Raw genomic sequence first — 25061 nt, forward strand, 5'->3', positions numbered from 1 at the left:
AATAGGAACAAAAAGGAAAACAAATACATTGAATGAAAAAATTCCAAATTATCAGAAAGTTTTCCATATAAAGGGGCGAATATCATCACAGATATTATTAGAAGTTCCACAAAGACCATTATCTAATCTAGTCCATAAGAGGGCGCTGTCTGCAGAATATCCAATATGTCTGCCTGCTGGATTCTGTGTGAGATCTGCACTACAATAAGGTCTATATGTGATGTGACTCATATGGATATATATATATGTATAGGATTATTATATACTTGTCCTTTCAGGTGACTGCCCAGGCTGAGCTGCCGTGTGTACATGGGGACTAACACTACATATCTGCACATCATGTGATGTATCCTGCAGGAATTAGCAGTTCTCTCTGAGCTGATGGCTGGAGACTGCACACAGGGAGTAGAGGCGAAGCCGCTCTATAACTGCTAGCTCAGCCCCGACACATGCAGGACATATATAGAGAAGCACTGACTGTACAGATATGAGGCAAGTGTGTTGGTTGTGATAGAAAGTTTCATAAAGCTCCACCCTTCCTTCTCCATAGACTTCTATACACATAAGTCTAAGGATACTATACAAACCTATACTGTATACACCTACACTGGCACACCAACACCTGCACACATACACCTACACATCTACATTGCTTCGTCTGTGTTATGTGCCCTGGGTGGAGCAGACCTGATGATTGTGGGGAGGGGTCTTTGGAATGTTTCTGGCATTCGCCACTTGTGTTGTGCGCTGGCCGGTGTTGCGGGTTTTGTATACTTTGTACACGGATATACAGTTATGTTAGAGTTTTTTAACACTTGACCACAAGGTTCTTTTGATACATTGATGTTCCGTTATATTTGCTGTGTAGAATTTTCCGGCATCTGATGATGAAGGTTAATCCGTCCAAACATGTTGCGAGGATTTATTTTCTTTTGACTTTTCTCATCATCTCAGGCTCCGCCTTTCTTCTGTTTTTTTATTCCTTTTTGGGCTGATGAAATAAATGTAGAGTCTCAGTTAACCCTTCACCAGGCGGAAGGAGCGGTCCAGTATCCGTGGGAGGGGGAGGTGCTCCTAACAGCCTCGCCTGGGTGTGCACCACCTCCGGGGGGAAAGTGACAAAGCGTCCGGTGTGCTTGTGATGTCATCAGATGCAGTGACACGTGGTTCAGGCCATAGCATGTCCTCCTGGCAATCTAGATCTGGACCCGGCGCTGGACACTGTGTTCCTCCGTCTTTTGCACGGCCGCCTCCTCCTGGATGATGTGTGTTCTGTGCATCCTCGGGTGGATGACCTTCTCCACCATCTCTGCTACCAGGTTAAAGACCATGGCGAGCCAAGCCAAGCCAAAGATGATCCACAGCGCCGCCAGGCTCCGGTAGATGGAGATGTAGTGCTTGTTGGGATCGGTTCCTAGTAACAGTAGTGCGACAAGATGACAATAACTTATAATGTCAGCAGATTATGGGTTAAATCTATATCATGTGATACAGTGGCGTAACTACCACAGAGGCAGCTGCCACAGGGCCCGGGCCATTAGGGGGCCTGGTGACAGCCGCTACCGCTGCATTTTTTTTTTTTTTTTTTTTTTAATAGGCCGTTACGGGCCCTATTTACTTGCCGATCCTAGCTGGACCGGGATCAGCCACCGCGGGCCCCACAAACACTATCATTATACTCGGGGGTCTTTGCAGACCCCCGAGTATAATGATCGGCGGATCGGGAGAGGTAAGAGAACATAACAAACAGTGTTACTTACCTCTCCACGATCCTGCCAGGCCTCCTTCCTAGTTCTCTGATGTCACATGAACCCGGCCTGCTTCCCGGGTCATGTGACGTCCGACGTCATAGAAGAAGGACGGCAGTGGAGAAGACAGCGTAGGAGCCGGGGACAGGTAAGAAACAGTAATTTTTTATGTTTTTATTCCCCCGGGTCTCCGATTATTATACTCTGGGGTCTGAAAAGACCCCAGAGTATAATAATTATTTATGGGTGTCCACTATGGGCTATAATACTGTGTGCAGGGGCCACTATGGGGGATAATACTGTGTGCAGGGGCCACTATGGGGGATAATACTGTGTGCAGGGGCCACTAAGGGGCATAATACTATGTGCAGGGGCCATTAAGGGACATAATACTGTGTGCAGGGGCCACTAAGGGGCATAATACTGTGTGCAGGGGTCACTATGGGGCATAATACTGTGTGCAGGGGCCACTAAGGGACATAATACTGTGTGCAGGGGCCACTATGGGGCATAATACTTTGTGCAAGGGCCACTAAGGGACACAATAATGTGTGCATGGGCCACTATGGGGTATAATACTGTGTGCAGGGGCCACTAAGGGACATAATACTGTGTGCAGGGGCCACTATGGGGATAATACTGTGTACAGGGGCCACTATGGGGATAATACTGTGTACAGGGGCCACTATGGGGGATAATACTGTGTACAGGGGCCACTATGGGACATAATACTGTGTGCAGGGGTCACTATGGGGATAATACTGTGTACAGGGGCCACTATGGGACATAATACTGTGTGCAGGGGTCACTAAGGGACATAATACTGTGTGCAGGGGCCACTACGGGGAATAATACTGTTTGCAGGGGCCATTAAGGGACATAATACTGTGTGCAGGGGTCATTATGGGGAATAATACTGTGTGCAGGAGCCACTATGGGCATAATACTGTGTGCAGGGGCCACTACGGGCATAATACTGTGTGCAGGGGCCACTATGGGGGATAATACTGTGTGCAGGGGTCACTAAGGGACATAATACTTTGTGCAGGGGCCACTAAGGGACACAATAATGTGTGCAGGGGCCACTATGGGGTATAATACTGTGTGCAGGGGCCACTAAGGGACATAATACTGTGTGAAGGGCCACTATGGGGATAATACTGTGTACAGGGGCCACTAAGGGACATAATACTGTGTGAAGGGCCACTATGGGGATAATACTGTGTACAGGGGCCACTATGGGGGATAATACTGTGTGCAGGGGCCACTATGGGACATAATACTGTGTGCAGGGGTCACTAAGGGACATAATAGAGTGCGGAGGAGGGGGTTGGTTGAGATTTTCGGCGTCAGTGTCGGTTGGGGGGGGGGGGCCATGTCAAAAGTTCGCCACGGGGCCCCGCCATTCCTAGTTACGCCACTGATGTGATATAAATACTTTACATCGCGTCCTCTATTTCTCCAGTCACATCTAAAGCTGCCTTTAGAACTCTTTAGATCTGAGCTTGCCTTCTGTCCTATTAGTTTGTTACAATGTGTCAGTGCATCTTAAGTCTATCATTCTGGGCGGGGTCCAGGCTGGTTTTTTCCAGACACGCCCCTTTCTCATTAAGCCACACCCCTTGTTTTGGGTTACTTTAGACTTCACGCCTGGAGGAATAGTTCTGCTATCTCCTTATTTTACCTATGACTGGCCCTTTAACTAGAACGAGCGATACACTCCAGCCACATCCAAAGCTGCAGACGCCTGCACATGTCCTAGCACCCCCTGCTGGTCTGTTTGCTGTAGTAGTAGCCTTTAGTGTCGGCTTTTAGTCGGATATGTTCTGCTTGGATATTTACCTAACACGTAATCGCCAAAGCCAATGGTGCTGAGCGTAATGAATGCGAAGTAGAATCCCTCGCCGTAGCTCCAGCCCTCAACGTAGCTGAAGATCATGGGGGGGAAGACGAGGAAGAGGAGCGAGCCCGTGGTCAGGAACAGGCCCATGACCACCATCTTCATCACCTGGGGGTACAAACATGTTCACTGAGGCAGCCGCCGACAACTCCTGTGTTTTCATGGTTACTGACTACAAATACGTCCTGACTGTAGTCGGGGGAACACTCTGCTCTGTGCGTTGTCCTTACAGCCCCTTTGCATGCTCAGACGTAGGTGTAATATGGCCACTTACCCCCGAGCCCTCTGGCTCCTGCGTGCACCGACCCAGGGCGAGGAGATGGGTGTTCAGGCCTTTACCGATCTGGTTGAGGAACGCCACATTAAGAGGAATGCCGAAAAGAGCGTAGAAGACGCAGAACACCTGCCCGGCCATGGTGCTGGGGTACAAGTTCCCGTAACCTGCAGATAAGGAGGGAAGAGCATTAATGGGTTAATAACTCCTAAAAGACCCGCCCTGTAAAGAGAAGCTCCGCCTTTTATTAGTGAATCTTCAGTCAGAATCAGATTTGTCCTTATCACCCGGAAACCATCAGCAAGCGGGTTAGCTGCGGCAGCTGCCAATCTCATTATCACAGACGGCTTGTTGGTTATTCAACAGTTAATGACTCAATCAAAGCAAATAAAAGCTCCTTCAATATCTGCTTGCTGATGGTTTCCACCAGGGCATCAAGTCTACATCAAGCTCCGCCTACATCTTTTTTGATTGGCTTGTAACATCTACTTCTATGAAAGCTGGGTGACTGTTTCCCATGAGCATCCCTTTAAGGGACCATTGGCTCTGTGCCCAGCCCAGGATTTACCTATTGTAGTGATGACAGTCCCAGCGAAGAAGAAGGAGTTGCTGAAGTCCCAGTTACTGGGGTTCGTGGCATTCCCTTTGGGGTTCAGCCCCTTCTCCCAGGCCTCCATGATGATCTGTAAGAGGTAGAAGAGGAGTCACAGGTGATGATGGAGGGATCGTCTGGTGGATCAGGGGGTATGTAGATGGGGCCCTTCCTAGTGCTGGTTTATGGCCCTGAAGGGCAATCAGTAGGGAAGAGGGGGAGTGGTGCACAGGTCTATATGGAGGGGGAAGAGGACACCATGTGTGGGACCCTCTATTTCATTGATTGTCAGTAGAGATGAGCGAACAGCGTTCGATCGAGTACATGTTCGATCGGATATCAGGCTGTTCGAGATGTTTGATTCGAGTCGAACACCAGGTAGCAAACTCACTAAAAATTTGATTCCCCTCTCACCTTCCCTGGCGCTTTTTCTGCACCAATAACTGCGCAGGGGAGGTGGGACAGGAACTACGACAACGGAGGCATCGGAAAAAAATCAGAAAAAGTAATTGGCTGGCTAATCCAGGTGACCTCCAATTTATACAAATAGTGGATTTAATATCTGGTTCATATGAGACTGTGAACTATGTGACTGTGAGACAGGGATAGATGTACAGGCAGAGTTAGCTAGGGGTTACCTTTATTTAGGGGGGAATGTTACTCATCCAGCTCTTTGGGGCTCTATCTGGTCGGGATCCCTGTCAGCTTGCGATATGCGGGAGCTGACTTTTTCCCCTAGGAATGCATTGACCAGCATTGATTGGCCGAATGCCATACAGAGTACAGCATTCGGCCAATCAACACTGGTTCTGCCGGAGGCTTGTCTGTGAGGAGGCGGAGTCTAAGATCAGACCAGAATGGAGACTGCTGTGGACCGATCTTAGACTCCGCCTCCTCCGGCAGAACCAGCGTTGATTGGCCGAATGCTGTACTCTGCTGGTCAATGCATTCCTATGCCGAGATGTAGCAGTGCTGCCCTTGCGTTCAGCACTGCTACACTGGAGATGAAGCACAGCTGAGTGTGCGCTGATGCAGCAGAGCTGAGTGTGCAGCAGGGTTCAGCGCATCTCTGATGCAGCAGAGCTGAGTGTGCAGCAGGGTTCAGCGCACACTCAGCTCTGCTTCATCTCCAGTGTAGCAGTGCTGAGCGCAAGACCAGCACTGCTACATCTCGGCATAGGAATGCATTGACTAGCGTTGATTGGCCGAATGCCATACAGAGTACAGCATTTGGCCAATCAATGCTGGTTCTGCCGGAGGAGGCGAAGTCTAAGATAAGTCCACAGCAGTCTCCATTCTGGTCCGATCTTAGACTCCGCCTCCTCACAGACCAGCCTCCGGCAGAACCAGCATTAATTGGCCGAATATCGTACTCTGTATGGCATTCAGCCAATCAACGCTGGTCAATGCATTCCTATGGGAAAAAGTCAGCTCACGCATATCGCATGCTGACAGGGATCCTGACGTAATACAGTGACTTGGGCATGTTAGATGCCCCCAGGCATGCTTCCCCTGATGTCCCAGTTTCATTCAAGAAGTGTTGGCATTATTTCCTGGGGTGTGATAGTGGACTTGGTGACCCTCCTGAGTCGAACAGTGGTTTCCCCCTAAACGAGTATTTATTCTCCATAGACTATAATGGGGTTCGATGTTCGATTGAACAGTCGAGTATTGAGCGGCTACTCAAATCGAACTTCGAACATTTCACTGTTCGCTCATCTCTAATTGTCAGCTCTGATGGCCGGAGGCCTCTGCAGTGGGACAGGGTAGGTCATAAACATGACTGTCCTGGGCCCTCCTGCTGTGCCATGCCACACACAGACTCCCACTACTCCGAGCAGGTCACACACCCCATCTTTCCACCACTGACTCCATTTTACTTTGGACACCTTGTAGATGGGTCTGACACACCCTCACACCTACACCGTTAGTGTCAGGTTACTAGGACGTGTGTCCACCCGACCGATGGGGAAACAGTAAGGTGCACAACAACCAGTGGCAGTTGTGTAGTGGGTGGAGGGGCAGGGAGCCAGGGAACATCCCTGGAGCTAATTGCTGGCTCAGTGGTTAATACCTGCTATCTCTGCTAGTCTGGGGTATCCCAGTGGTTAATGCCTAGCATCTCTGATAGTCAGGGGTGGTGCAGTGGTTAATAACTGCAATCTCTTGCTAGTCTGGAGTGGCTCAGTGATTAATAAGATAAGATAATCCTTTAATAGTCCCACATTGGGGAAATTTCAGCATGTTACAGCAGCATAATAATACAGATACAGGATAATACACAGTAATATATTACGGAAGCAGACACACATAAGCTGAGAAGAGAAGATATAGTAGGAGTCCATAGCAGCTAAAGAACAGAGGAAGAAAGATGGAAGACTTCATGGTCATCGTCATAATCATTAGTTTCCTGTGCGGAGTGATCTTCGCTTGGTCTGATGTAGATTATACAGCCTGATTGCAGTTGGGAGGAAGGACTTGTGATAGCTCCTTCTCACACTTGGGGTGAAGCAGACGGTCACTTACAGTCCCATCAGGGTCCCATACATGGGGTGGGATTTGTTCTCCCGCATGGAGGTCACCACAGACAGTATCCTTCTGTCACCCACCACCTGTACTGGGTCCAGAGGGCTCCCCAGGACAGAGCTGGCCCTCCTGATCAGCCTGTCAAGTCTATTTCTGTCCCTGGTTGATAAACTGCTCGCCCAGCAGGCCACACCGAAAAAGATGGCCGAAGCAACCACAGAGTTGAAAAAGGCCCTAAGAAGTGGCCCCTGGACTCCGAAGGCCCTCAGCCTCCTGAGCAGGTAGAGTCTGCTGTGGCCCTTTCTGTGCAGCGCCTCCAGGTGGTCAGCCCAGTCTAGTTTATTATTGAGGAGCAAACCCAGGTACTTATAGGTCCTGACTATACCTAGTATCTCTGGTGGCCTGGGGTGGCGCAGTGGTTAATACCTAATATCTCTGGTGGTCTGGGGTGACGAAGGGGTTAGTACTGATATATATGACTCTTGGAGACCTAGGCTGGTTATTAGCCGAGAGAGTAACACTTAATATATCACAGTTTATTTTTAGGGGTTCATAGTGGGGGTCTAGGGCCAGGACATGGGTCTACATCTTCATCTTACTTCATCTGGCAGACAATGACTCTGTCAGGAATCTGAATCTCCGCACTCCCCCCTCTCTGTTCACTGTTCATTCTCTCTGGGCAGCTAGGGGGATTCTGTACAACATCTACATTTGTTACACGACCATCCCTTTAAGGTTGCTATGCCTATCAGTCAAATTTTGGCTGTGTCTGTTGAGCCCATGACATGTTTGGGATGCAGTTCTGTAATATCCAGGGCTGTGGTGGGGTATTGTGACCGGACACTTCCCTTGCTCTGGTGCCTGTGATTATCTTCGTTTTCTGGCTCTTTCTCTGTAGTCACTGCCATGACCTCACTGGTTTCTCTGTTGACCTCCTGATTTTAGCTCATTTACCAGGTTCACCCATCTCTTACTGATTTGGCTTTACCTGACTCCTCCTGACTTCACCCTGATTTGGACTCTGATGTACCTTTGGGCTGTCTATTACTCTCTTTGCCTGTCATAGCTTTTCTGGTCTTGTCCTGCAGATGTTCCCATTATCTGACACATTGGGGTATTTATCAACCCGTCTACACCCGTTTTCTGGCATCAGTTATAATGCAAACCTACGTTAGTCGCTGACTAGTGCATGGGCTGGACTTTCTTGATCCCTGCACCTGTCGGGCCTTGTATTAAGACTAACATACAATCCACCAGTCCTAAGAAATCTGCCCCGTTGTGTCTGGAGTCTTATTGGTGATGTTTATGCTTTTGCTTCCACCTGATTTCTTGTCTTGGCAGGTAAATATGCCCTGCGCCCGGGCCGGCTCTGCTGCTACCATGCTAGTGTTATCTGAATGACCTTTGTGAGGGATCTGCAGGGAAATGTCATATACAGGAGCAAGAGCGCAGCGTGCCAGGAAAGAGGCAGTTATCAAATTCTTGTTATTGGACTAATTCTTGTTATTTGGCCGCAGGTTATGGTGGCCAAACAGAGGGAAGGGAAGATGAAGATGGGAGGAAGAGACAATTGATACAACAGGGGCATGGAAGTGGGTGAGGATATGTCGGGCAACAACATGTGGGCGAGAATGAGTCTGGCGGGAAGATGAGGGTGAGAATATGCCGGGTGACAACATCTGGGTGAGAATGTGCCAGGTGATGACATGAGATTGAGAATGTTCTGGGTGACGACATAAGGGTGAAAATGTGCCGGGTGACAACATTAGGGTGAGTATGTGCTGGGTGACGACATCTGGCTGAGAATGTGCCGTGTGCCAACATTTGGATGAAGATGTGCCGTGTCACAACATGAGGGTGAGAAGGTTCTGGATGATGAAATGAGGGTGAGACTGAGCCGGGTGACAACATATTGGTGAAAATCTGATGAGTGACATGTGGGTGAAGATGTGCCGGGTGACAACATGAGGATGAGAATATACTGGGTGTCGACATGAGGATGAGAATGTTCTGAGTGATGAAATGAGGGTGAGAATGTGCCGAGTGACAACATCTGGGTGAGAATGCGCCAGGTGACAACGTCTGGGTGAAGATGTGCTGGATGACAACATCTGGGTGAAGATGTGCTGGGTGACCACATCTGAGTGAGAATGTGCTGGGCGATAACATCTGTATGAAGATGCGCCATGTGACAACATGAGGGTGAGAATATGCTGGGTGACAACATGAAGGTGAGAATGTTCTGGGTGATGAAATGAGGATGAGAATGAGCCGGGTGACAACATCTGAATGAGAATGCGGCAAATGACATCTGGGTGAAAATGTGTCGGGTGACAACATCTGGGTGAGGATGTGCCGGGTGACAACATCCGAGTTAGAATGCGCCAAGTGACAACATCTGGATGAAGATGTGCCATGTAACAACATGAGGATGAGAATATGCTGGGTGACGAGATGAAGGTAAGAATGTTCTGGGTGATGAAATGAGGGCGAGAATGAGCCAGGTGACAACATCTTGGTGAGAATGTGCCGAGTGACAACATCTGGGTGAAGATGTGTCGGGTGACAACATTTGGGTGAGAATGTGCCGGGTAACAACATTTGGGTGAGAATGTCCGTTGTCGGAAGGGTGTTAGAGTTGAAAAAGACTGCAGGCTGCGAGGTGCTGCAGGCCGGGGTAAGCTCTTCTTGGGGTGATGGCGAGCTGTGTGACATGGAGGCCAAAGTATCCACTCACCGCACAGAACCCCGGCAGCATGAAATGGTTCAGTCTCAGAAACCTGGAGGAAAATCTGAGGGGCACTGGAGGAGCTGACAGAACCAGCCCAAGACCTGGGGCACAAAAGCCTGGCTTAGATACCCCACACCATTAATGTGTTTCCCCCCTCTAATGTTATATATTAACCAGAAAATAACTAAATATAAAAGTTTGTACCCCCAGAACGGCAACACCCCTAAGACTATGACTATTAGGACTGCGGCATCCCCAGGACTATGACTATTAGGACTGCGGCACCCTCAGGACTGCGGCACCCCAATAGAACCGTCACATGGAGGACACTTCTGGCTTTGAAACTGATCCAACAACAGGAAAAAGTCACAGAAAAAGACAAAAAATACAAAACTCCTGGGAATTCATTAGAATTTTTTACCACTTTTTAGCATCAAAATATTAACACAATTTGCAACTTAAACAGTCACTTTTTGGGCACAAAATGGCAGAGGGTGAGGTCTTCATAAAGTCCCCCACAATCCCTGCTGTGTGTGTGGGGAAGGGCCTCGGTCCGACGGCGCACTACTGTAGTCAGCAGGTAGAATAAATTCTGGAGGAAATCCTGCTGCAGCCTGCAAGAGATCCATTACATGCCAGTGACCCTGTCCAGTGCTACACGGGGTTAAATCTGCAGGGTTTATAGCTGGACTACAAGTACCTGCTGACTCCGCGCCCTCCTGCAACTTCTGCCATTTTCTGAAGAATGCGAAATATACAAAGGAATAACTGGTCATGGGCGCTGCTGTCAATCCTGACATGGGGGGTGAATACTTATGCATCGGAACAATCTCTTACATCTGGAGAAGGCACCAGGACGCTTCAGTCATCTTACCTGTACAAACTGTTCAATGGCTCCCGCATCTAAGCAGGTGTAGTTCTGGAGGAACCCTAACTTGGCCAGCTGGAACTTGTCTCTGGAGTTTGCTTCGGCTTGCTTCTCCAGCAGCTGGAACATCATGGCGCCCAGAAAGAGGTACATGAAATATCCCAAGGACAAGGCGACCGCCAGCATGGTCTGCCGGCTGCACCAGAAGAGCTGAGACATGGCTGCAGACCAGTCACCGATATGGTAGATGAAGAGCTAGAGAGACATCCCTCCACCGAGATCCCACACACAAGTCCTAATGGATCTGCTACCTCTTCATCCTGAGGCTCCTCATGAGGAGTGGTCATGGAACCCAAGAAGATCCTCCAAGACGTTCTTTAAGGTCTGACCATGAAGCATTGTGAGCAGGTCTTGTGGTGCCGGCCGCTGTCCTCTTCTGCTTGCCTGGATTCAAGAGTGTCCTACTGATAATGGGGAGATTCATCTGGCCGGGAGATAAGAGACCTCCTACAGCACCACTCAGTGAGCGCCAGGAAGGAAGCCGGTTAATATTTACCTACAAAATGTCCAGGCTTATAGATGACACTCCATAGATAACGGGGTCCTCCACCCGCTGCTTGACATTTCAGCTTTAGAAGGGAATTGTAACTATAAGAGGGCAGCAACGTCTCCGAGAGCAAAGGGCAAGGTCGGGTCTAACCTCAAAATATATGGACCAGATCTAGCGTTATTTACATCTCAACATGTAACCAAGATGGTGCTGGGGGTCAATCTCCACTCCATTACCAATAAAACCTGAGTGTACTGAATATGTTCACCACTAGATGGTGCTGTAGTGCATCCTACTATATATACTTTGCGCTTCCTGTGGTATAGAGATCTTTCTTCTGAACACCGCTCCGTGTGGTCGGGAGTGGTATTACAGATGACCAGAGAGCACAGTGTGGTCAGGAGTGGTATAACTGAGGTTCAGAGCGCTCCGTGTGCTCAGGAATGGTATTACAGAAGACCAGAGCGCTCTATGTGGTCAGGAGTGGTATTACTGGTGTCCAGAGTGCTCCAATCCTATAATAATCTGGATGTCTCTTGGCCACATCTGACACTACAGCCGGTGATCACTCCTCTTCTCATCCACCACCCTACACCCCAGGGAGCGGCTGCCTCGTCTTCCTCCACGGTCCTGCTGGTTGGATCTTTTGGTCACTATACAGCAGTGTCCAGACAGTGACCATGGCCAGAAGATGACACCAGTTTGTTGAGCTTCACCCGCTCCAGGCTCCTGTCCCGATTCGTTGCTGTTGACTTCTGCTTGTTCCTACACTTGTCTTGTCCTCTGAATTGTCTTGCTGGTAGATGTTGTCCGACACCTGGCTCTGACCACTTTTGGCTCGTCATACCTGTTCCACTGACCGCTGGGTCAGTTTAGGACTATGCTGCTTCTGTATCAAAAATACTGCTGCCAACTAGTGTCTATTCTGGGGACTGCAACCTGGGAAACTGCAGAAAAATCCAAACTGCAAAAAGGTTGTAAATGAGAGAACCCCCAGAGATCTAGTCAGTGCCCAAAGGGTTACAGGCTTAGTGGATCCCCCCTCCCCCATACTCTACCGCCTGAAGCTGTAATGTCACCCCCGTCCTCCTGGTGATGTTATAGAGCCACTACTCTACTGCTTGAAGCTGTAGGAATACAAGCAATGCCACACAGACTACTGCTACACCAACTCCTCTATCATTCAGATGGGCAGGACAACACCGCCATCAAGTGGTAGACACGCTTACTGCACTTACCATGGGCTCTATACAGCCAGTCACACAGATAAGACGCCCCCTCCCCTCCTCCAACTGACAACAATGAAGTTTCCATAAAGTTTATTACAAAGGACATTAAAAATCTGTTGTACAAAATACATAAATGTACAATTCAGAGACACAACGGCGCCCCCAAGAGGTGACAACGCCAATATGGGTTAGTCCAGTTCTGGATCATCAGGTATGACAGGTTGTCAGCTCCTCCCCCGCACCTCGGCTGTAGTTTTAGGGGGGCAGAGAACGTAGCTGACAACGACAGGTACCATAACAATGGCTCACGCACACTCACAGAGATCCAGCTGTGATAGGAGGGGCTGGTTTAGGACCCTCTGATGCCTCTGCTGTATGGAGATGCCGCGACGAGGACTCTCTGATATCTCTGCTATATGGCAGTGCCAGTGACCCTGATGTCCCTGCATATGTGGGTGCAGGGGAAAAGGACTCTCTGATGTCACTGCTATATGGCAGGGTAACGACGAGAACTCTCTGATGTCTCTTCTATATGGTGGTGCCGGTGACGAGGACCCTGATGTCCCTGCATATGGAGGTGCAGGGGACAAGATCTCTCTGCTATACAGAGGTGCCAGTGACAAGGACTCTGATGTGTCCGCAATATGGCGGTGCCAGTGACTCTCTGATGTCTCTGCTATATAGCGGGGCAGCGACGAGGACTCTTTGATGTCTCTGCTATATGGCGGTGCCAAGGACCCTGATGTCCCTGCAAATAGAGGTGCAGGGGACAAGATCTCTCTAATGTCACGGCTATATGGCGGTGACGAGGACTCTGATGTTTCTGCATATGGCAATGCAGGGGACGAGAACTCTCTGATGTCTCTGCTATACGGAGGTGCCAGTGACAAGGACTCTCTGATGTGTCCACAATACGGCAATGCCAGTGACACTCTGATGTCTCTGCTATATGGCGGGGCAGCGACAAGGACTCTCTGATGTCACTGCTATATGGTGGTGCCAGTGACAAGGACTCTCTGATGTGTCCGCTATATGGTGGTGCTGGTGATGAGGACTCTCTGATGTCTCTGCTATATGTCGGTGCCGGTGACAAGGACTCTGATGTCTCTGCATATGGCGGTGCCGGTTACGAGGACTCTCTGATTTTTCTGCTATATGGCGGTGCCGATGACAAGGACTCTAAGGTCTTCATGGGAATGATGACAAGGACTCTGATGTCTCTGCTATATGCCGGTGACGAGGACTCTCTGATGTCTCTGCATATGGCGGTGACGAGGACTCTCTGATGTTTCTGCTATATGGAGGTGCCAGTGACAAGGACTCTGATGTCTCTGCATATGGCGGTGCCAGGGATGAGGACTCTCTTAGGTCTCTGCTATATGGAGGTGCCAGTGACAAGGACTCTGATGTCTTCATGGGAATGATGACAAGGACTCTGATGTCTCTGTATATGGCGGTGCAGGTTACGAGGACTCTCTGATGTCTCTGCATATGGCGGTGACGAGGACTCTCTGATGTTTCTGCTATATGCTGCGGACGAGGACTCACTGACGCCCAGATCCTGCAGATGACAGTGACACATGAGTGTTAATGGTGACACAATCCACGGACCTCTTCTATGTACAGTCACAGAGCAGGTGGCACCGCTGACTCCGCCCACATGTCAATAAAGATTGGATAGCGCCATCTATCAGTCACAGCTCTCCTCACACATCTGACTTAGTCATTCACTGCCTAGAAAAAGTTATTAGTGCTGCAGCTCCTAAATGCAGCTCTGGAGTCTACAACGTAAGAGAACAACAGAACTGGTAATGCAGCTCTAGATGTGACAAGTGTAGAAGATCTGACACATCGGTAAAACTGTGAATGCAGCTCTGGATGTGAAGGGCACAAAAGATATGATGTAATTTTAAAGTTGCACATGCAGCTCTATCGGTGACTTGAGCATATGATTGTGACTGTAACATAAAATATGATGAATAGTAGAATTATTACTGCAGCTCTGGATGTGACTGTAGTAGATATCATAATGTAACAGCAGAATTGGGAATGCAGATTTGGATGTTACTAATGCTGATCAAATATACCATGTGTGGCTGTGACTAGAGTATGGAACATGATGTCTCAACACAACAGCTTTGGATGTGACTGGAGAGTGGGCACCTGATGGGAATTCAGGCCAGTACACCACAAGGAGATGTATCCCGAGCTCCGGAGAAGTCGCCTCCCCTCTGGTTTATCAGACACATCTCGCCAGTGGGGTGGGGGTAGGGTAAAGCGGAGCAATCGTGGAGAGGGGGGTTAGATTTTTAGCACGGTAGCTGAGATGGATTTTTATTTGCAGCAGTGGAAAAACACTTTGCAGGGTGCAGCGGTGGATGTGTAAATGGTGGTAATAGCGGGGGCGATGAGTCAGTGACATCAGAGTAATGAGCCGCACAACAATCCTCAGCAGGTGGCAGCGTCTCCTCCGCTACACACAGGTAAGTGGAGCCGGCTGTAGGGGGCGCTGCTCTAGTGCCGTCTATTATCAGCATAACCTGACCACTAGGGGGCGCTGCTCTAGTGCTGTCTATTATCAGCCTAACCTGACCACTAGGAGGTGCTACTCCAGCACTGTCTATTATCAGTATATCCTGACCACTAGGGGGCGCTGCTCTTGTGCTGTCTATTATCAGCATAACCTGACCACTAGGGGGCGCTGCTCTAGTACGGTCTATTATCAGCCTAACCTGACCACTAGGGGGCGCTGCTCTAGTACGGTCTATTATCAGCATAACCTGACCACTAGGGGGCGCTGCTCTAGTACTGTGTATTATCAGTATTACCTGACCACTAGGGGGTGCTGCTCTAGTACAGTCTATTATCAGTATTACCTGACCACTAGGGGGCAATGCTCCAGCACTGTCTATTATCAGCCTAACCTGACCACTAGGGGGCACTGCTCTTCTAGTACTGTCTATTATCAGCATAACCTGACCACTAGGGGGCACTGCTCTAGTACGGTCTATTATCAGCATAACCTGACCACTAGGGGGCGCTGCTCTAGTACTGTGTATTATCAATATTACCTGACCACTAGGGGGCACTGCTCTAGTACTGTGTATTATCAGTATTACCTGACCACTAGGGGGTGCTGCTCTAGTACAGTCTATTATCAGTATTACCTGACCACTAGGGGGCGATGCTCCAGCACTGTCTATTATCAGCCTAACCTGACCACTAGGGGGCACTGCTCTAGTACTGTCTATTATCAGCATAACCTGACCACTAGGGGGCGATGCTCCAGTACTGTGTATTATCAATATTACCTGACCACTAGGGGGTGCTGCTCTAGGACAGTCTATTATCAGTATAACCTGACCACTAGGGGGTGCTGCTCTAGGATAGTCTATTATCAGTATAACCTGACCACTAGGGGGTGCTGCTCTAGGACAGTCTATTATCAGTATAACCTGACCACTAGGGGGCAATGCTCCAGTACTGTGTATTATCAGTATAACCTGACCACTAGGGGACGCTGCTCTAGGACAGTCTATTATCAGTATAACCTGACCACTAGGGGGCGATGCTCCAGTACTGTGTATTATCCATATTACCTGACCACTAGGGGGTGCTGCTCTGGGACAGTCTATTACCAGTATAACCTGACCACTAGGGGGTGCTGCTCTAGGACAGTCTATTATCAGTATAACCTGACCACTAGGGGGCACTGCTCTAGTACGGTCTATTATCAGTATTACCTGACCACTAGGGGGCGATGCTCCAGTACTGTGTATTATCAATATTACCTGACCACTAGGGGGTGCTGCTCTGGGACAGTCTATTACCAGTATAACCTGACCACTAGGGGGTGCTGCTCTAGGACAGTCTATTATCAGTATAACCTGACCACTAGGGGGCACTGCTCTAGTACGGTCTATTATCAGCATAACCTGACCACTAGGGGTGCTGCTCTAGGAGGACAGTCTATTACCAGTATAACTTGACCACTAGGGGGCACTGCTCTAGTACAGTCTATTATCAGTATTACCTGACCACTAGGGGTGCTGCTCTAGTACTGTCTATTACCAGTATAACCTGACCACTAGGGGGTGCTGCTCTAGGACAGTCTATTATCAGTATAACCTGACCACTAGGGGTGCTGCTCTAGGACAGTCTATTACCAGTATAACCTGACCACTAGGGGACACTGCTCTAGTACCGTCTATTATCAGTATAACCTGACCACTAGGGGTGCTGCTCTAGGACAGTCTATTACCAGTATAACCTGACCACTAGGGGACACTGCTCTAGTACCGTCTATTATCAGTATAACCTGACCACTAGGGGGCGCTGCTCTAGTACTGTGTATTATCAGTATTACCTGACCACTAGGGGGTGCTGCTCTAGTACAGTCTATTATCAGTATTACCTGACCACTAGGGGGCGATGCTCCAGCACTGTCTATTATCAGCCTAACCTGACCACTAGGGGGCACTGCTCTAGTACTGTCTATTATCAGCATAACCTGACCACTAGGGGGCGATGCTCCAGTACTGTGTATTATCAATATTACCTGACCACTAGGGGGTGCTGCTCTAGGACAGTCTATTATCAGTATAACCTGACCACTAGGGGGTGCTGCTCTAGGACAGTCTATTATCAGTATAACCTGACCACTAGGGGGCAATGCTCTAGGATAGTCTATTATCAGTATAACCTGACCACTAGGGGGTGCTGCTCTAGGACAGTCTATTATCAGTATAACCTGACCACTAGGGGGCAATGCTCCAGTACTGTGTATTATCAGTATAACCTGACCACTAGGGGACGCTGCTCTAGGACAGTCTATTATCAGTATAACCTGACCACTAGGGGGCGATGCTCCAGTACTGTGTATTATCCATATTACCTGACCACTAGGGGGTGCTGCTCTGGGACAGTCTATTACCAGTATAACCTGACCACTAGGGGGTGCTGCTCTAGGACAGTCTATTATCAGTATAACCTGACCACTAGGGGGCACTGCTCTAGTACGGTCTATTATCAGTATTACCTGACCACTAGGGGGCGATGCTCCAGTACTGTGTATTATCAATATTACCTGACCACTAGGGGGTGCTGCTCTGGGACAGTCTATTACCAGTATAACCTGACCACTAGGGGGTGCTGCTCTAGGACAGTCTATTATCAGTATAACCTGACCACTAGGGGGCACTGCTCTAGTACGGTCTATTATCAGCATAACCTGACCACTAGGGGTGCTGCTCTAGGAGGACAGTCTATTACCAGTATAACTTGACCACTAGGGGGCACTGCTCTAGTACAGTCTATTATCAGTATTACCTGACCACTAGGGGGTGCTGCTCTAGTACGGTCTATTATCAGTATAACCTGACCACTAGGGGTGCTGCTCTAGTACTGTCTATTACCAGTATAACCTGACCACTAGGGGGTGCTGCTCTAGGACAGTCTATTATCAGTATAACCTGACCACTAGGGGTGCTGCTCTAGGACAGTCTATTACCAGTATAACCTGACCACTAGGGGACACTGCTCTAGTACCGTCTATTATCAGTATAACCTGACCACTAGGGGTGCTGCTCTAGGACAGTCTATTACCAGTATAACCTGACCACTAGGGGACACTGCTCTAGTACCGTCTATTATCAGTATAACCTGACCACTAGGGGTGCTGCTCTAGGACAGTCTATTACCAGTATAACCTGACCACTAGGGGGTGCTGCTCTAGTACCGTCTATTATCAGTATAACCTGACCACTAGGGGTGCTGCTCTAGGACAGTCTATTACCAGTATAACCTGACCACTAGGGGACACTGCTCTAGTACCGTCTATTATCAGTATAACCTGACCACTAGGGGTGCTGCTCTAGGACAGTCTATTACCAGTATAACCTGACCACTAGGGGACACTGCTCTAGTACCGTCTATTATCAGTATAACCTGACCACTAGGGGGTGCTGCTCTAGGACAGTCTATTACCAGCCTAACCTGACCACTAGGAGGTGATGCTCCAGACGGTCTATTATATTATCAGCACAAACTGACCACAAGGGGACGATGCTCCAGTACAGTCTATTATCAGTATAACCTGACCACTAGGGGGCGCTCCTACTATCACCGAAGGCCTGTTGAGTACCATGTCAGTATTGAGGAGTACACAGAGGTTATGTGACCACGCTGCACCCGCTATTATTAGTCCATTTCTTACAGTGAACACATTGGAGACCTCAGATAAGGGCAGTGCGGAGCGCCCCCTGTGTTTACACGGCAGTCACTATTGATAAGATAATCCGTCACACCGTGCCATCTGCTGCCTCTGCAGCGCTCAGGGAACACGATGGCCGAAGAGACCGATGTATCCGAGCGTCTGAAATAATGGGCACGAGGCGCGGAGCGGCGATCCCGCCCCCCAATATATGCAAGGACACAGATACTGGGCGCCACAAACAGGGCTACATAGCTATATCTGGTCCTGGGAAAGCTGGGTGACTATAATATGGCTCAGACTACAGACTCCTATATACAGTGATGATATAACCGCTCAAGAGGTTAGAAAAGATGATTGACATGCGGAGGCTATGAATACCAATGATTAGTACCCAGCTTTTCCAGGCTCCTGAAGATGAGTGAAGTGGAGAACGGGTATTACTGTGTAACATGCAGGACTGTAGAAAAGCTTGGTGTCAACAGCTAGTGGCCATTCTGGTAGTCGCCCAGCTTTTCCAAGCAGAGATTTTCTCTTTCTCCCTTAATGGTGTAGATTTTTGCCGTTACCTTTCCTGTTCAGCAGGTTCTGCCGCGCTCGGACAAAGGCCAAGATGTCGGCGTCCGTCTGACTGTCACCGGTCAGGGGGATGGGGGTGTCTGCACCGCGGGAGGCCCTGCAACAGATGTATACAGGGTGTAGAGGGTTCACTTATATGAAGATATACAGTATGTAGAGGGGTCACTTATATAGGTCAGTACATATGAGACACAGAGTGCAATTATAAATCTTGCACCACTAGGGGGCAGGAGACTGATGTTACCTTAGATCTGGAGCTGGCCTCTGCTCGCTGCTCTGCTGCCCTCTGCTGGCGGCTTCATCTGAGAAACTGCAGAAGGGTCCGAGAGAAAATGTGACCGGAATAAATATCAATGACCTCTGATCAGTATCTGCCCCCTGGAAGTGACCCCTGATCGGTACCTGCAACACACCCCTATTTGATGATAACCCTGCTCCAACCCTTTTTTTCAAAGGTGACTCCTGATCAGTACCTGCCCGCCCCCTATCTGATGATGACCCTACCCCAAGGTGACCCCTAATCTGTACCTGCCCCGCTCCATACCCAAAGGTGACCCCTGACCTCAGAACATGCAGGATTAACCCCTGGAGGGGACTCCTGTTGACTGCTGATCAGATAATTTATCAGTTTTATCAGGACTTGCATTACATTACACTGGCCACTAAGTGGCAGAAGAGATCCACTGTCATTTACAGCAGATATTACAGGGTGCCCCGCTCTCATGGGTGTAGATGGTGTATGATGTGGGGGTGCAGAGGGCGAGGGGTATGAGGGGTATTCATTAGTAGGAGATGTGCCACAGCAGGCATTGTCTGACTGTGCATAAGGAAGAGGAAGAATTATGAAAGCAGCTTTGGATGTGACTGGAGCATGAAAACATGACTAGAGAATAAGGTTTGGATGTGAAAGGAGTATAAGCCACGATGTAACAGGTAGACATTGGTAGGAACACATTCAGATGTACAGGATCCCTATTGTCTACTGGCCGCTACTGAAAGAAGTAGGAAAGATCCCTACTGTCTACTGCCTCCTTGTGACAGGAGCAGCACAGATCCCTACTGTCTGCTGCCCACTAGTGACAGGAACAGGACAGATCCCTACTGTCTACTGCCCTCTAGTAATAGGAACAGGACAGATCCCTACTGTCTACTGACCACTAGAGACACAAGCTTGACAGATCCCTACTGTCTGCTGCCCCCTAGTGACATGAGCAGGACAGATCCCTACTGTGTACTGCCCCCTAGTGACAGGAACAGGACAGATCCCTACTGTGTACTGCCCTCTAGTGACAGGAGCAGGACAGATCCCTACTGTCTACTGCCCACTAGAGACACAAGCAGGACAGATCCCTACTGTCTACTGCCCTCTAGTGACAGGAGCAGGACAGATCCCTATTGTCTACTGCCCTCTAGTGACAGGAGCAGGACAGATCCCTACTGTCTACTGCCCTCTAGTGACACGAGCAGGACATATCCCTATTGTCTACTGCCCTCTAGTGACAGGAGCAGGACAGATCCCTACTATTTACCTTTTCAGTAGGGGCAGTTTCTTGTTGTTGCTTTAGATGAGATTATAGATTTTTTAGACTATTTGTATGTGTCTGTGTATCTTTCTGTCTCCTTCTCCTCATTGCTCCCTATCATGACATATAGGACTGTACAGATGGGACAGACCCTTCAAGCTTCCCCGGCTGCTCTTCCTACTCATAGGATTGGACATGACGTATAAGTCCGCTTCATCACTTCCTGCTCTAGCGCTGTCCTCTCATCTTTTTGTATGATATGGATGGACTTGAGGGTCAAGCAATGTATAAGTGCCGAGCAATGGACAAGGCCCTGAATCCTGAGTGCCCTGACATCACTGACAGGCCCGGGGCCGAGGGATACGAAGTGATTCAGGGCTGTCCTACTATCACTATTAGGGTCTGATCCTTCCAGGTCGCTCTAATATTAGTTATTACTGCCGATGTCCCCCCTGTACCTGTACCTGTCTGCAGGCCGCAAGAACGAGGATGAAGAACTGCGAAAATCTACAACCAGCCGATCCTGCAAGAGGAGAAAATGTGACATCACTGACAATACTAGAGATCAGCGGTGACATCACTGAGAATACAGCCTATCTATATACTAGAGATCAGCGGTGACATCACTGAGAATACAGCCTATCCCTATACTAGAGATCAGCGGTGACATCACTGAGAATACAGCCTATCCCTATACTAGAGATCAGCGGTGACATCACTGAGAATACAGCCTATCCCTATACTAGAGATCAGCGGTGACATCACTGAGAATACAGCCTATCCCTATACTAGAGATCAGCGGTGACATCACTGAGAATACAGCCTATCCCTATACTAGAGATCAGCGGTGACATCACTGAGAATACAGCCTATCTATATACTAGAGATCAGCGGTGACATCACTGAGAATACAGCCTATCCATATACTAGAGATCAGCGGTGACATCACTGAGAATACAGCCTATCCCTATACTAGAGATCAGCGGTGACATCACTGAGAATACAGCCTATCCCTATACTAGAGATCAGCGGTGACATCACTGAGAATACAGCCTATCCATATACTAGAGATCAGCGGTGACATCACTGAGAATACAACCTATCCAAATACTAGAGATCAGCGGTGACATCACTGAGAATACAGCCTATCCATATACTAGAGATCAGCGGTGACATCAGTAAGTGGGCAGCCAATCCCTCCCCTCCTCCTAGTCATGTGATGACGTCATCAGGTCGTACCTTCTGCTCCTCCTGTGACCACCAGTCCTCGAAGTCCTTCTGCAGTTTGACCTTTGCCTTCTCCAGTAGGAGCTGCAGATGTTCAATCTCCGTCTTAAGGCTTTTGAGTCGACTGAAACGTGTTTTATACCTAAGATATGGGGGAGGGGGTCACTTGTTATTTCGGTATAAGGCTGATAGTAGGTGATAATGGGGGGAGTAGCACTGGCTGCAGTGTCTTGTTTGGCCGCTGTGCACACTTACCGCTTCTTTTCGGACTCCATCTCCCCCCGCAGCTCCTCCTCGGTTGGATCGTACTTGTTTGCGTCTTCATAGGCGCTGGACACACCTGGGGGGAGGTTTGGACAATGATAAATAGTTTGGCCGGGACGTGATTTCCATCTTGGCTGTATGACAGACAATAGTAAGAGCGCAGGAGCCCGGCCAGACGAAACATCCGAGGATCAGAGAGCAGCGGCACGTACACGGAGCGGGGCGAGCGCTTAGTATATGGAGGATTAGAGTAGTACTCTGCACTCTGATGGGATACCAGCACCTACCGACCCTACACATTGACCTGGAACTGCTGCTCTGGAAGAAATCCATGAGGGGCGCTGTGTGTGACACTATAATGGGGGGCGCAGTGCCTGACTATTATGGGGGCGCAGTGCCTGGCTCTATTATGGGGGCGCAGTGCCTGGCTCTATTATGGGGGTGCAGCGTCTGGCTCTATTATTGGGGCACTATGTGTTGCTCTATTCTGGGGGCGCAGTGCCTGGCTCTATTATGGGGGCGCAGTGCCTGGCTCTAATATGGGGCTGCAGTGCCTGGCTCTATTATGGGGGTGCAGCGTCTGGCTCTATTATGGGGGCACTATGTGTTGCTCTATTATGGGGGCGCAGTGCCTGGCTCTAATATGGGGGTGCAGTGCCTGGCTCTATTATGGGGGTGCAGTGCCTGGCTCTATTATGGGGGTGCAGCGTCTGGCTCTATTATGGGGGCACTATGTGTTGCTCTATTATGGGGGCGCAGTGCCTGGCTCTATTATGGGGGCGCTGTGTGTGACACTATTATGGGGGCGCAGTGCCTGGCTCTCTTATGGGGGCGCAGTGCCTGACTCTATTATGGGGGCGCAGTGCCTGGCTCTATTATGGGGGTGCAGTGCCTGGCTCTATTATGGAGGCACTGTGTGTGACACTATTATGGGGGCGCAGTGCCTGACTCTATTATGGGGGCGCAGTGCTTGACTATTATGGGGGCGCAGTGCCTAGCTCTATTATGGGGGTGCAGTGCCTGGCTCTATTATGGGGGTGCAGTGCCTGGCTCTATTATGGGGACGCTGTGTGTGACACTATTATGGGGGCGCAGTGCCTGGCTCTATTATGGGGGCGCAGTGCCTGGCTCTATTATGGGGGCGCAGTGCCTGACTATTATGGGGGCGCAGTGCCTGGCTCTATTATGGGGGTGCAGTGCCTGGCTCTATTAAGGGGGCACAGCGTCTGGCTCTATTATGGGAGAACTATGTGTTGCTCTATTCTGGGGGCGCAGTGCCTGACTCTATTATGGGGGCACTATGTGCGGCTGTATTATGGGGGTGCAGTGCCTGGCTCTATTAAGGGGGCACAGCGTCTGGCTCTATTATGGGAGAACTATGTGTTGCTCTATTCTGGGGGCGCAGTGCCTGACTCTATTATGGGGGCACTATGTGCGGCTGTATTATGGGGGTGCAGTGCCTGGCTCTATTATGGGGGCACAGCGTTTGGCTCTATTTTGGGGGCGCTATGTGTTGCTCTATTTTGGGGGTGCAGTGCATGGCTCTAGATTACAGCTTCCTGATAGGTTTAGGATGCATGCCAGAGAATGTGTCTCTAGGCTGTCTACAGATATGGGGGGGGGGGGGTCTCTTGACCACCTATAGATGGAGGGTCTCCCTGGGCCATCCAAAGATTGGGGGGGGGGGGGTCATCACCTTTAGTCATGTCTGAAGCCTCTTTAATAGGGCACACACAGGTTAGCTATCAATAGGTGGCAGTACAGCCGATTGTTTCAGTCTCATTTACATCCCGCAGGGGTAGGAGGTGACCATATCTGGTAGGTGCCCCCGCCCGGAGCTTACCCAGGGCCGCCTGCTGCATCCTCCGCTGCTCCACGGCCGCCTTCAGCTGGTCTGATATGGGAGACACAAGGAGGAAACAATCAGGATACTGAACCAGCTCCGATCACTGAGCCCCCCACCCTCTGCTGTGACCCCCACCTGTCCGGCCGGCCCCTTGTCTGTCCATTGTCTGTTTTACCACTTCCCAGGAAACCATTCAGCACAGGGAGAACCAGTCACAGTCCTGAGCGCCATGCTTTACAGTGAAACGGCACACATGGCGACACGTGTACCCCAGAGAGGGTTACCCTGGCTCTCCCGTGTGCTGACGTCAGCCCCGCGTTACCTGCACATGAACTATGACCGGAGCATCTGAAGAGAGCGCTGGTCCAGAGCCACAAGATATTACAGAGCAGCCGCGCCAGGACCTTCATCTCCATCCAGGCAGCTTTATGAGCGGGATTACCGAGCAGGAGACAGAGAAGAGCTCAAGTGCAGGAGAGAAGGGGTTAATGGCGGTCACTGTGGAGGTCGAGGGGCAGAAATGGGACATCTCTATATGCTGATACTAGCCACAGTACCCCAGTAATTGTGAATCATGGATGGGCCCCGGCCATACATATTACACACATCAGCTCTGCGGGGCCCCAGCCGTACAGGTTACACATGTTGCATGCGCTCTGCGGGACCCTGGCTGTACAGGTTACACATGTAGCGTGCGCTCTGCGGGGCCCTGGCCGTACAGGTTACACATGTTGCATGCGCTCTGCGGGGCCCTGGCCGTACAGGTTACACATGTAGCGTGTGCTCTGCGGGGCCCTGGCTGTACAGGTTACACATGTAGCGTGTGCTCTGCGGGGCCCTGGCCGTACAGATTACACATGTTGCATGCGCTCTGCGGGGCCCTGGCCGTACAGGTTACACATGTTGCATGCGCTCTGCGGGGCCCTGGCTGTACAGGTTACACATGTAGCGTGTGCTCTGCGGGGCCCAGGCCATACAGGTTACACATGTTGC

General features: G+C 49.8%; 2 protein-coding genes across 2 annotated transcripts in view; both read right to left on the reverse strand.

Annotated features, from left to right (window-relative positions):
• Positions 1-1196: 1196 nt before the first annotated feature.
• LOC142196884 (potassium channel subfamily K member 16-like) lies at positions 1197-10858 on the reverse strand. Its single transcript, XM_075266870.1, has 5 exons — positions 10646-10858; positions 4491-4605; positions 3923-4089; positions 3591-3756; positions 1197-1414 (listed from the first exon to the last, which is right to left on the reverse strand). The coding sequence occupies exons 1-5, from the start codon at positions 10856-10858 to the stop codon at positions 1197-1199; spliced, it is 879 nt and encodes a 292-aa protein (XP_075122971.1).
• Positions 10859-13898: 3040 nt separating this feature from the next.
• The window catches only part of KIF6 (kinesin family member 6), a 56537-nt gene continuing 45374 nt past the window's right edge, over positions 13899-25061 (reverse strand). The window contains exons 13-19 of the mRNA XM_075267350.1: positions 24066-24116; positions 22214-22298; positions 21971-22100; positions 21217-21254; positions 19453-19518; positions 19199-19305; positions 13899-13979 (exon numbers count right to left, since the gene is read on the reverse strand). Coding sequence (XP_075123451.1) covers positions 13963-13979; positions 19199-19305; positions 19453-19518; positions 21217-21254; positions 21971-22100; positions 22214-22298; positions 24066-24116 — 494 coding nt within the window. The 3' untranslated portion in view covers positions 13899-13962. The remainder of the gene's footprint in view (positions 13980-19198; positions 19306-19452; positions 19519-21216; positions 21255-21970; positions 22101-22213; positions 22299-24065; positions 24117-25061) is intronic.

This window comes from Leptodactylus fuscus, chromosome 3 (genome assembly GCF_031893055.1).
Source record: "Leptodactylus fuscus isolate aLepFus1 chromosome 3, aLepFus1.hap2, whole genome shotgun sequence".
NCBI classification, from domain to species: domain Eukaryota; kingdom Metazoa; phylum Chordata; class Amphibia; order Anura; family Leptodactylidae; genus Leptodactylus; species Leptodactylus fuscus.

Coding starts and splice junctions, on each gene's coding strand:
- LOC142196884 (XM_075266870.1), bottom strand. CDS start 10,858: ATGTCTCAGCTCTTCTGGTGCAGCCGGCAGACCATGCTGGCGGTCGCC. Junction 4,606..10,645: donor CCATTGAACAGTTTGTACAG/GTAAGATGACTG, acceptor TACCTCTTACAG/ATCATCATGGAGGCCTGGGA. Junction 1,415..3,590: donor CTTTGGCGATTACGTGTTAG/GTAAATATCCAA, acceptor TACTGTTACTAG/GAACCGATCCCAACAAGCAC.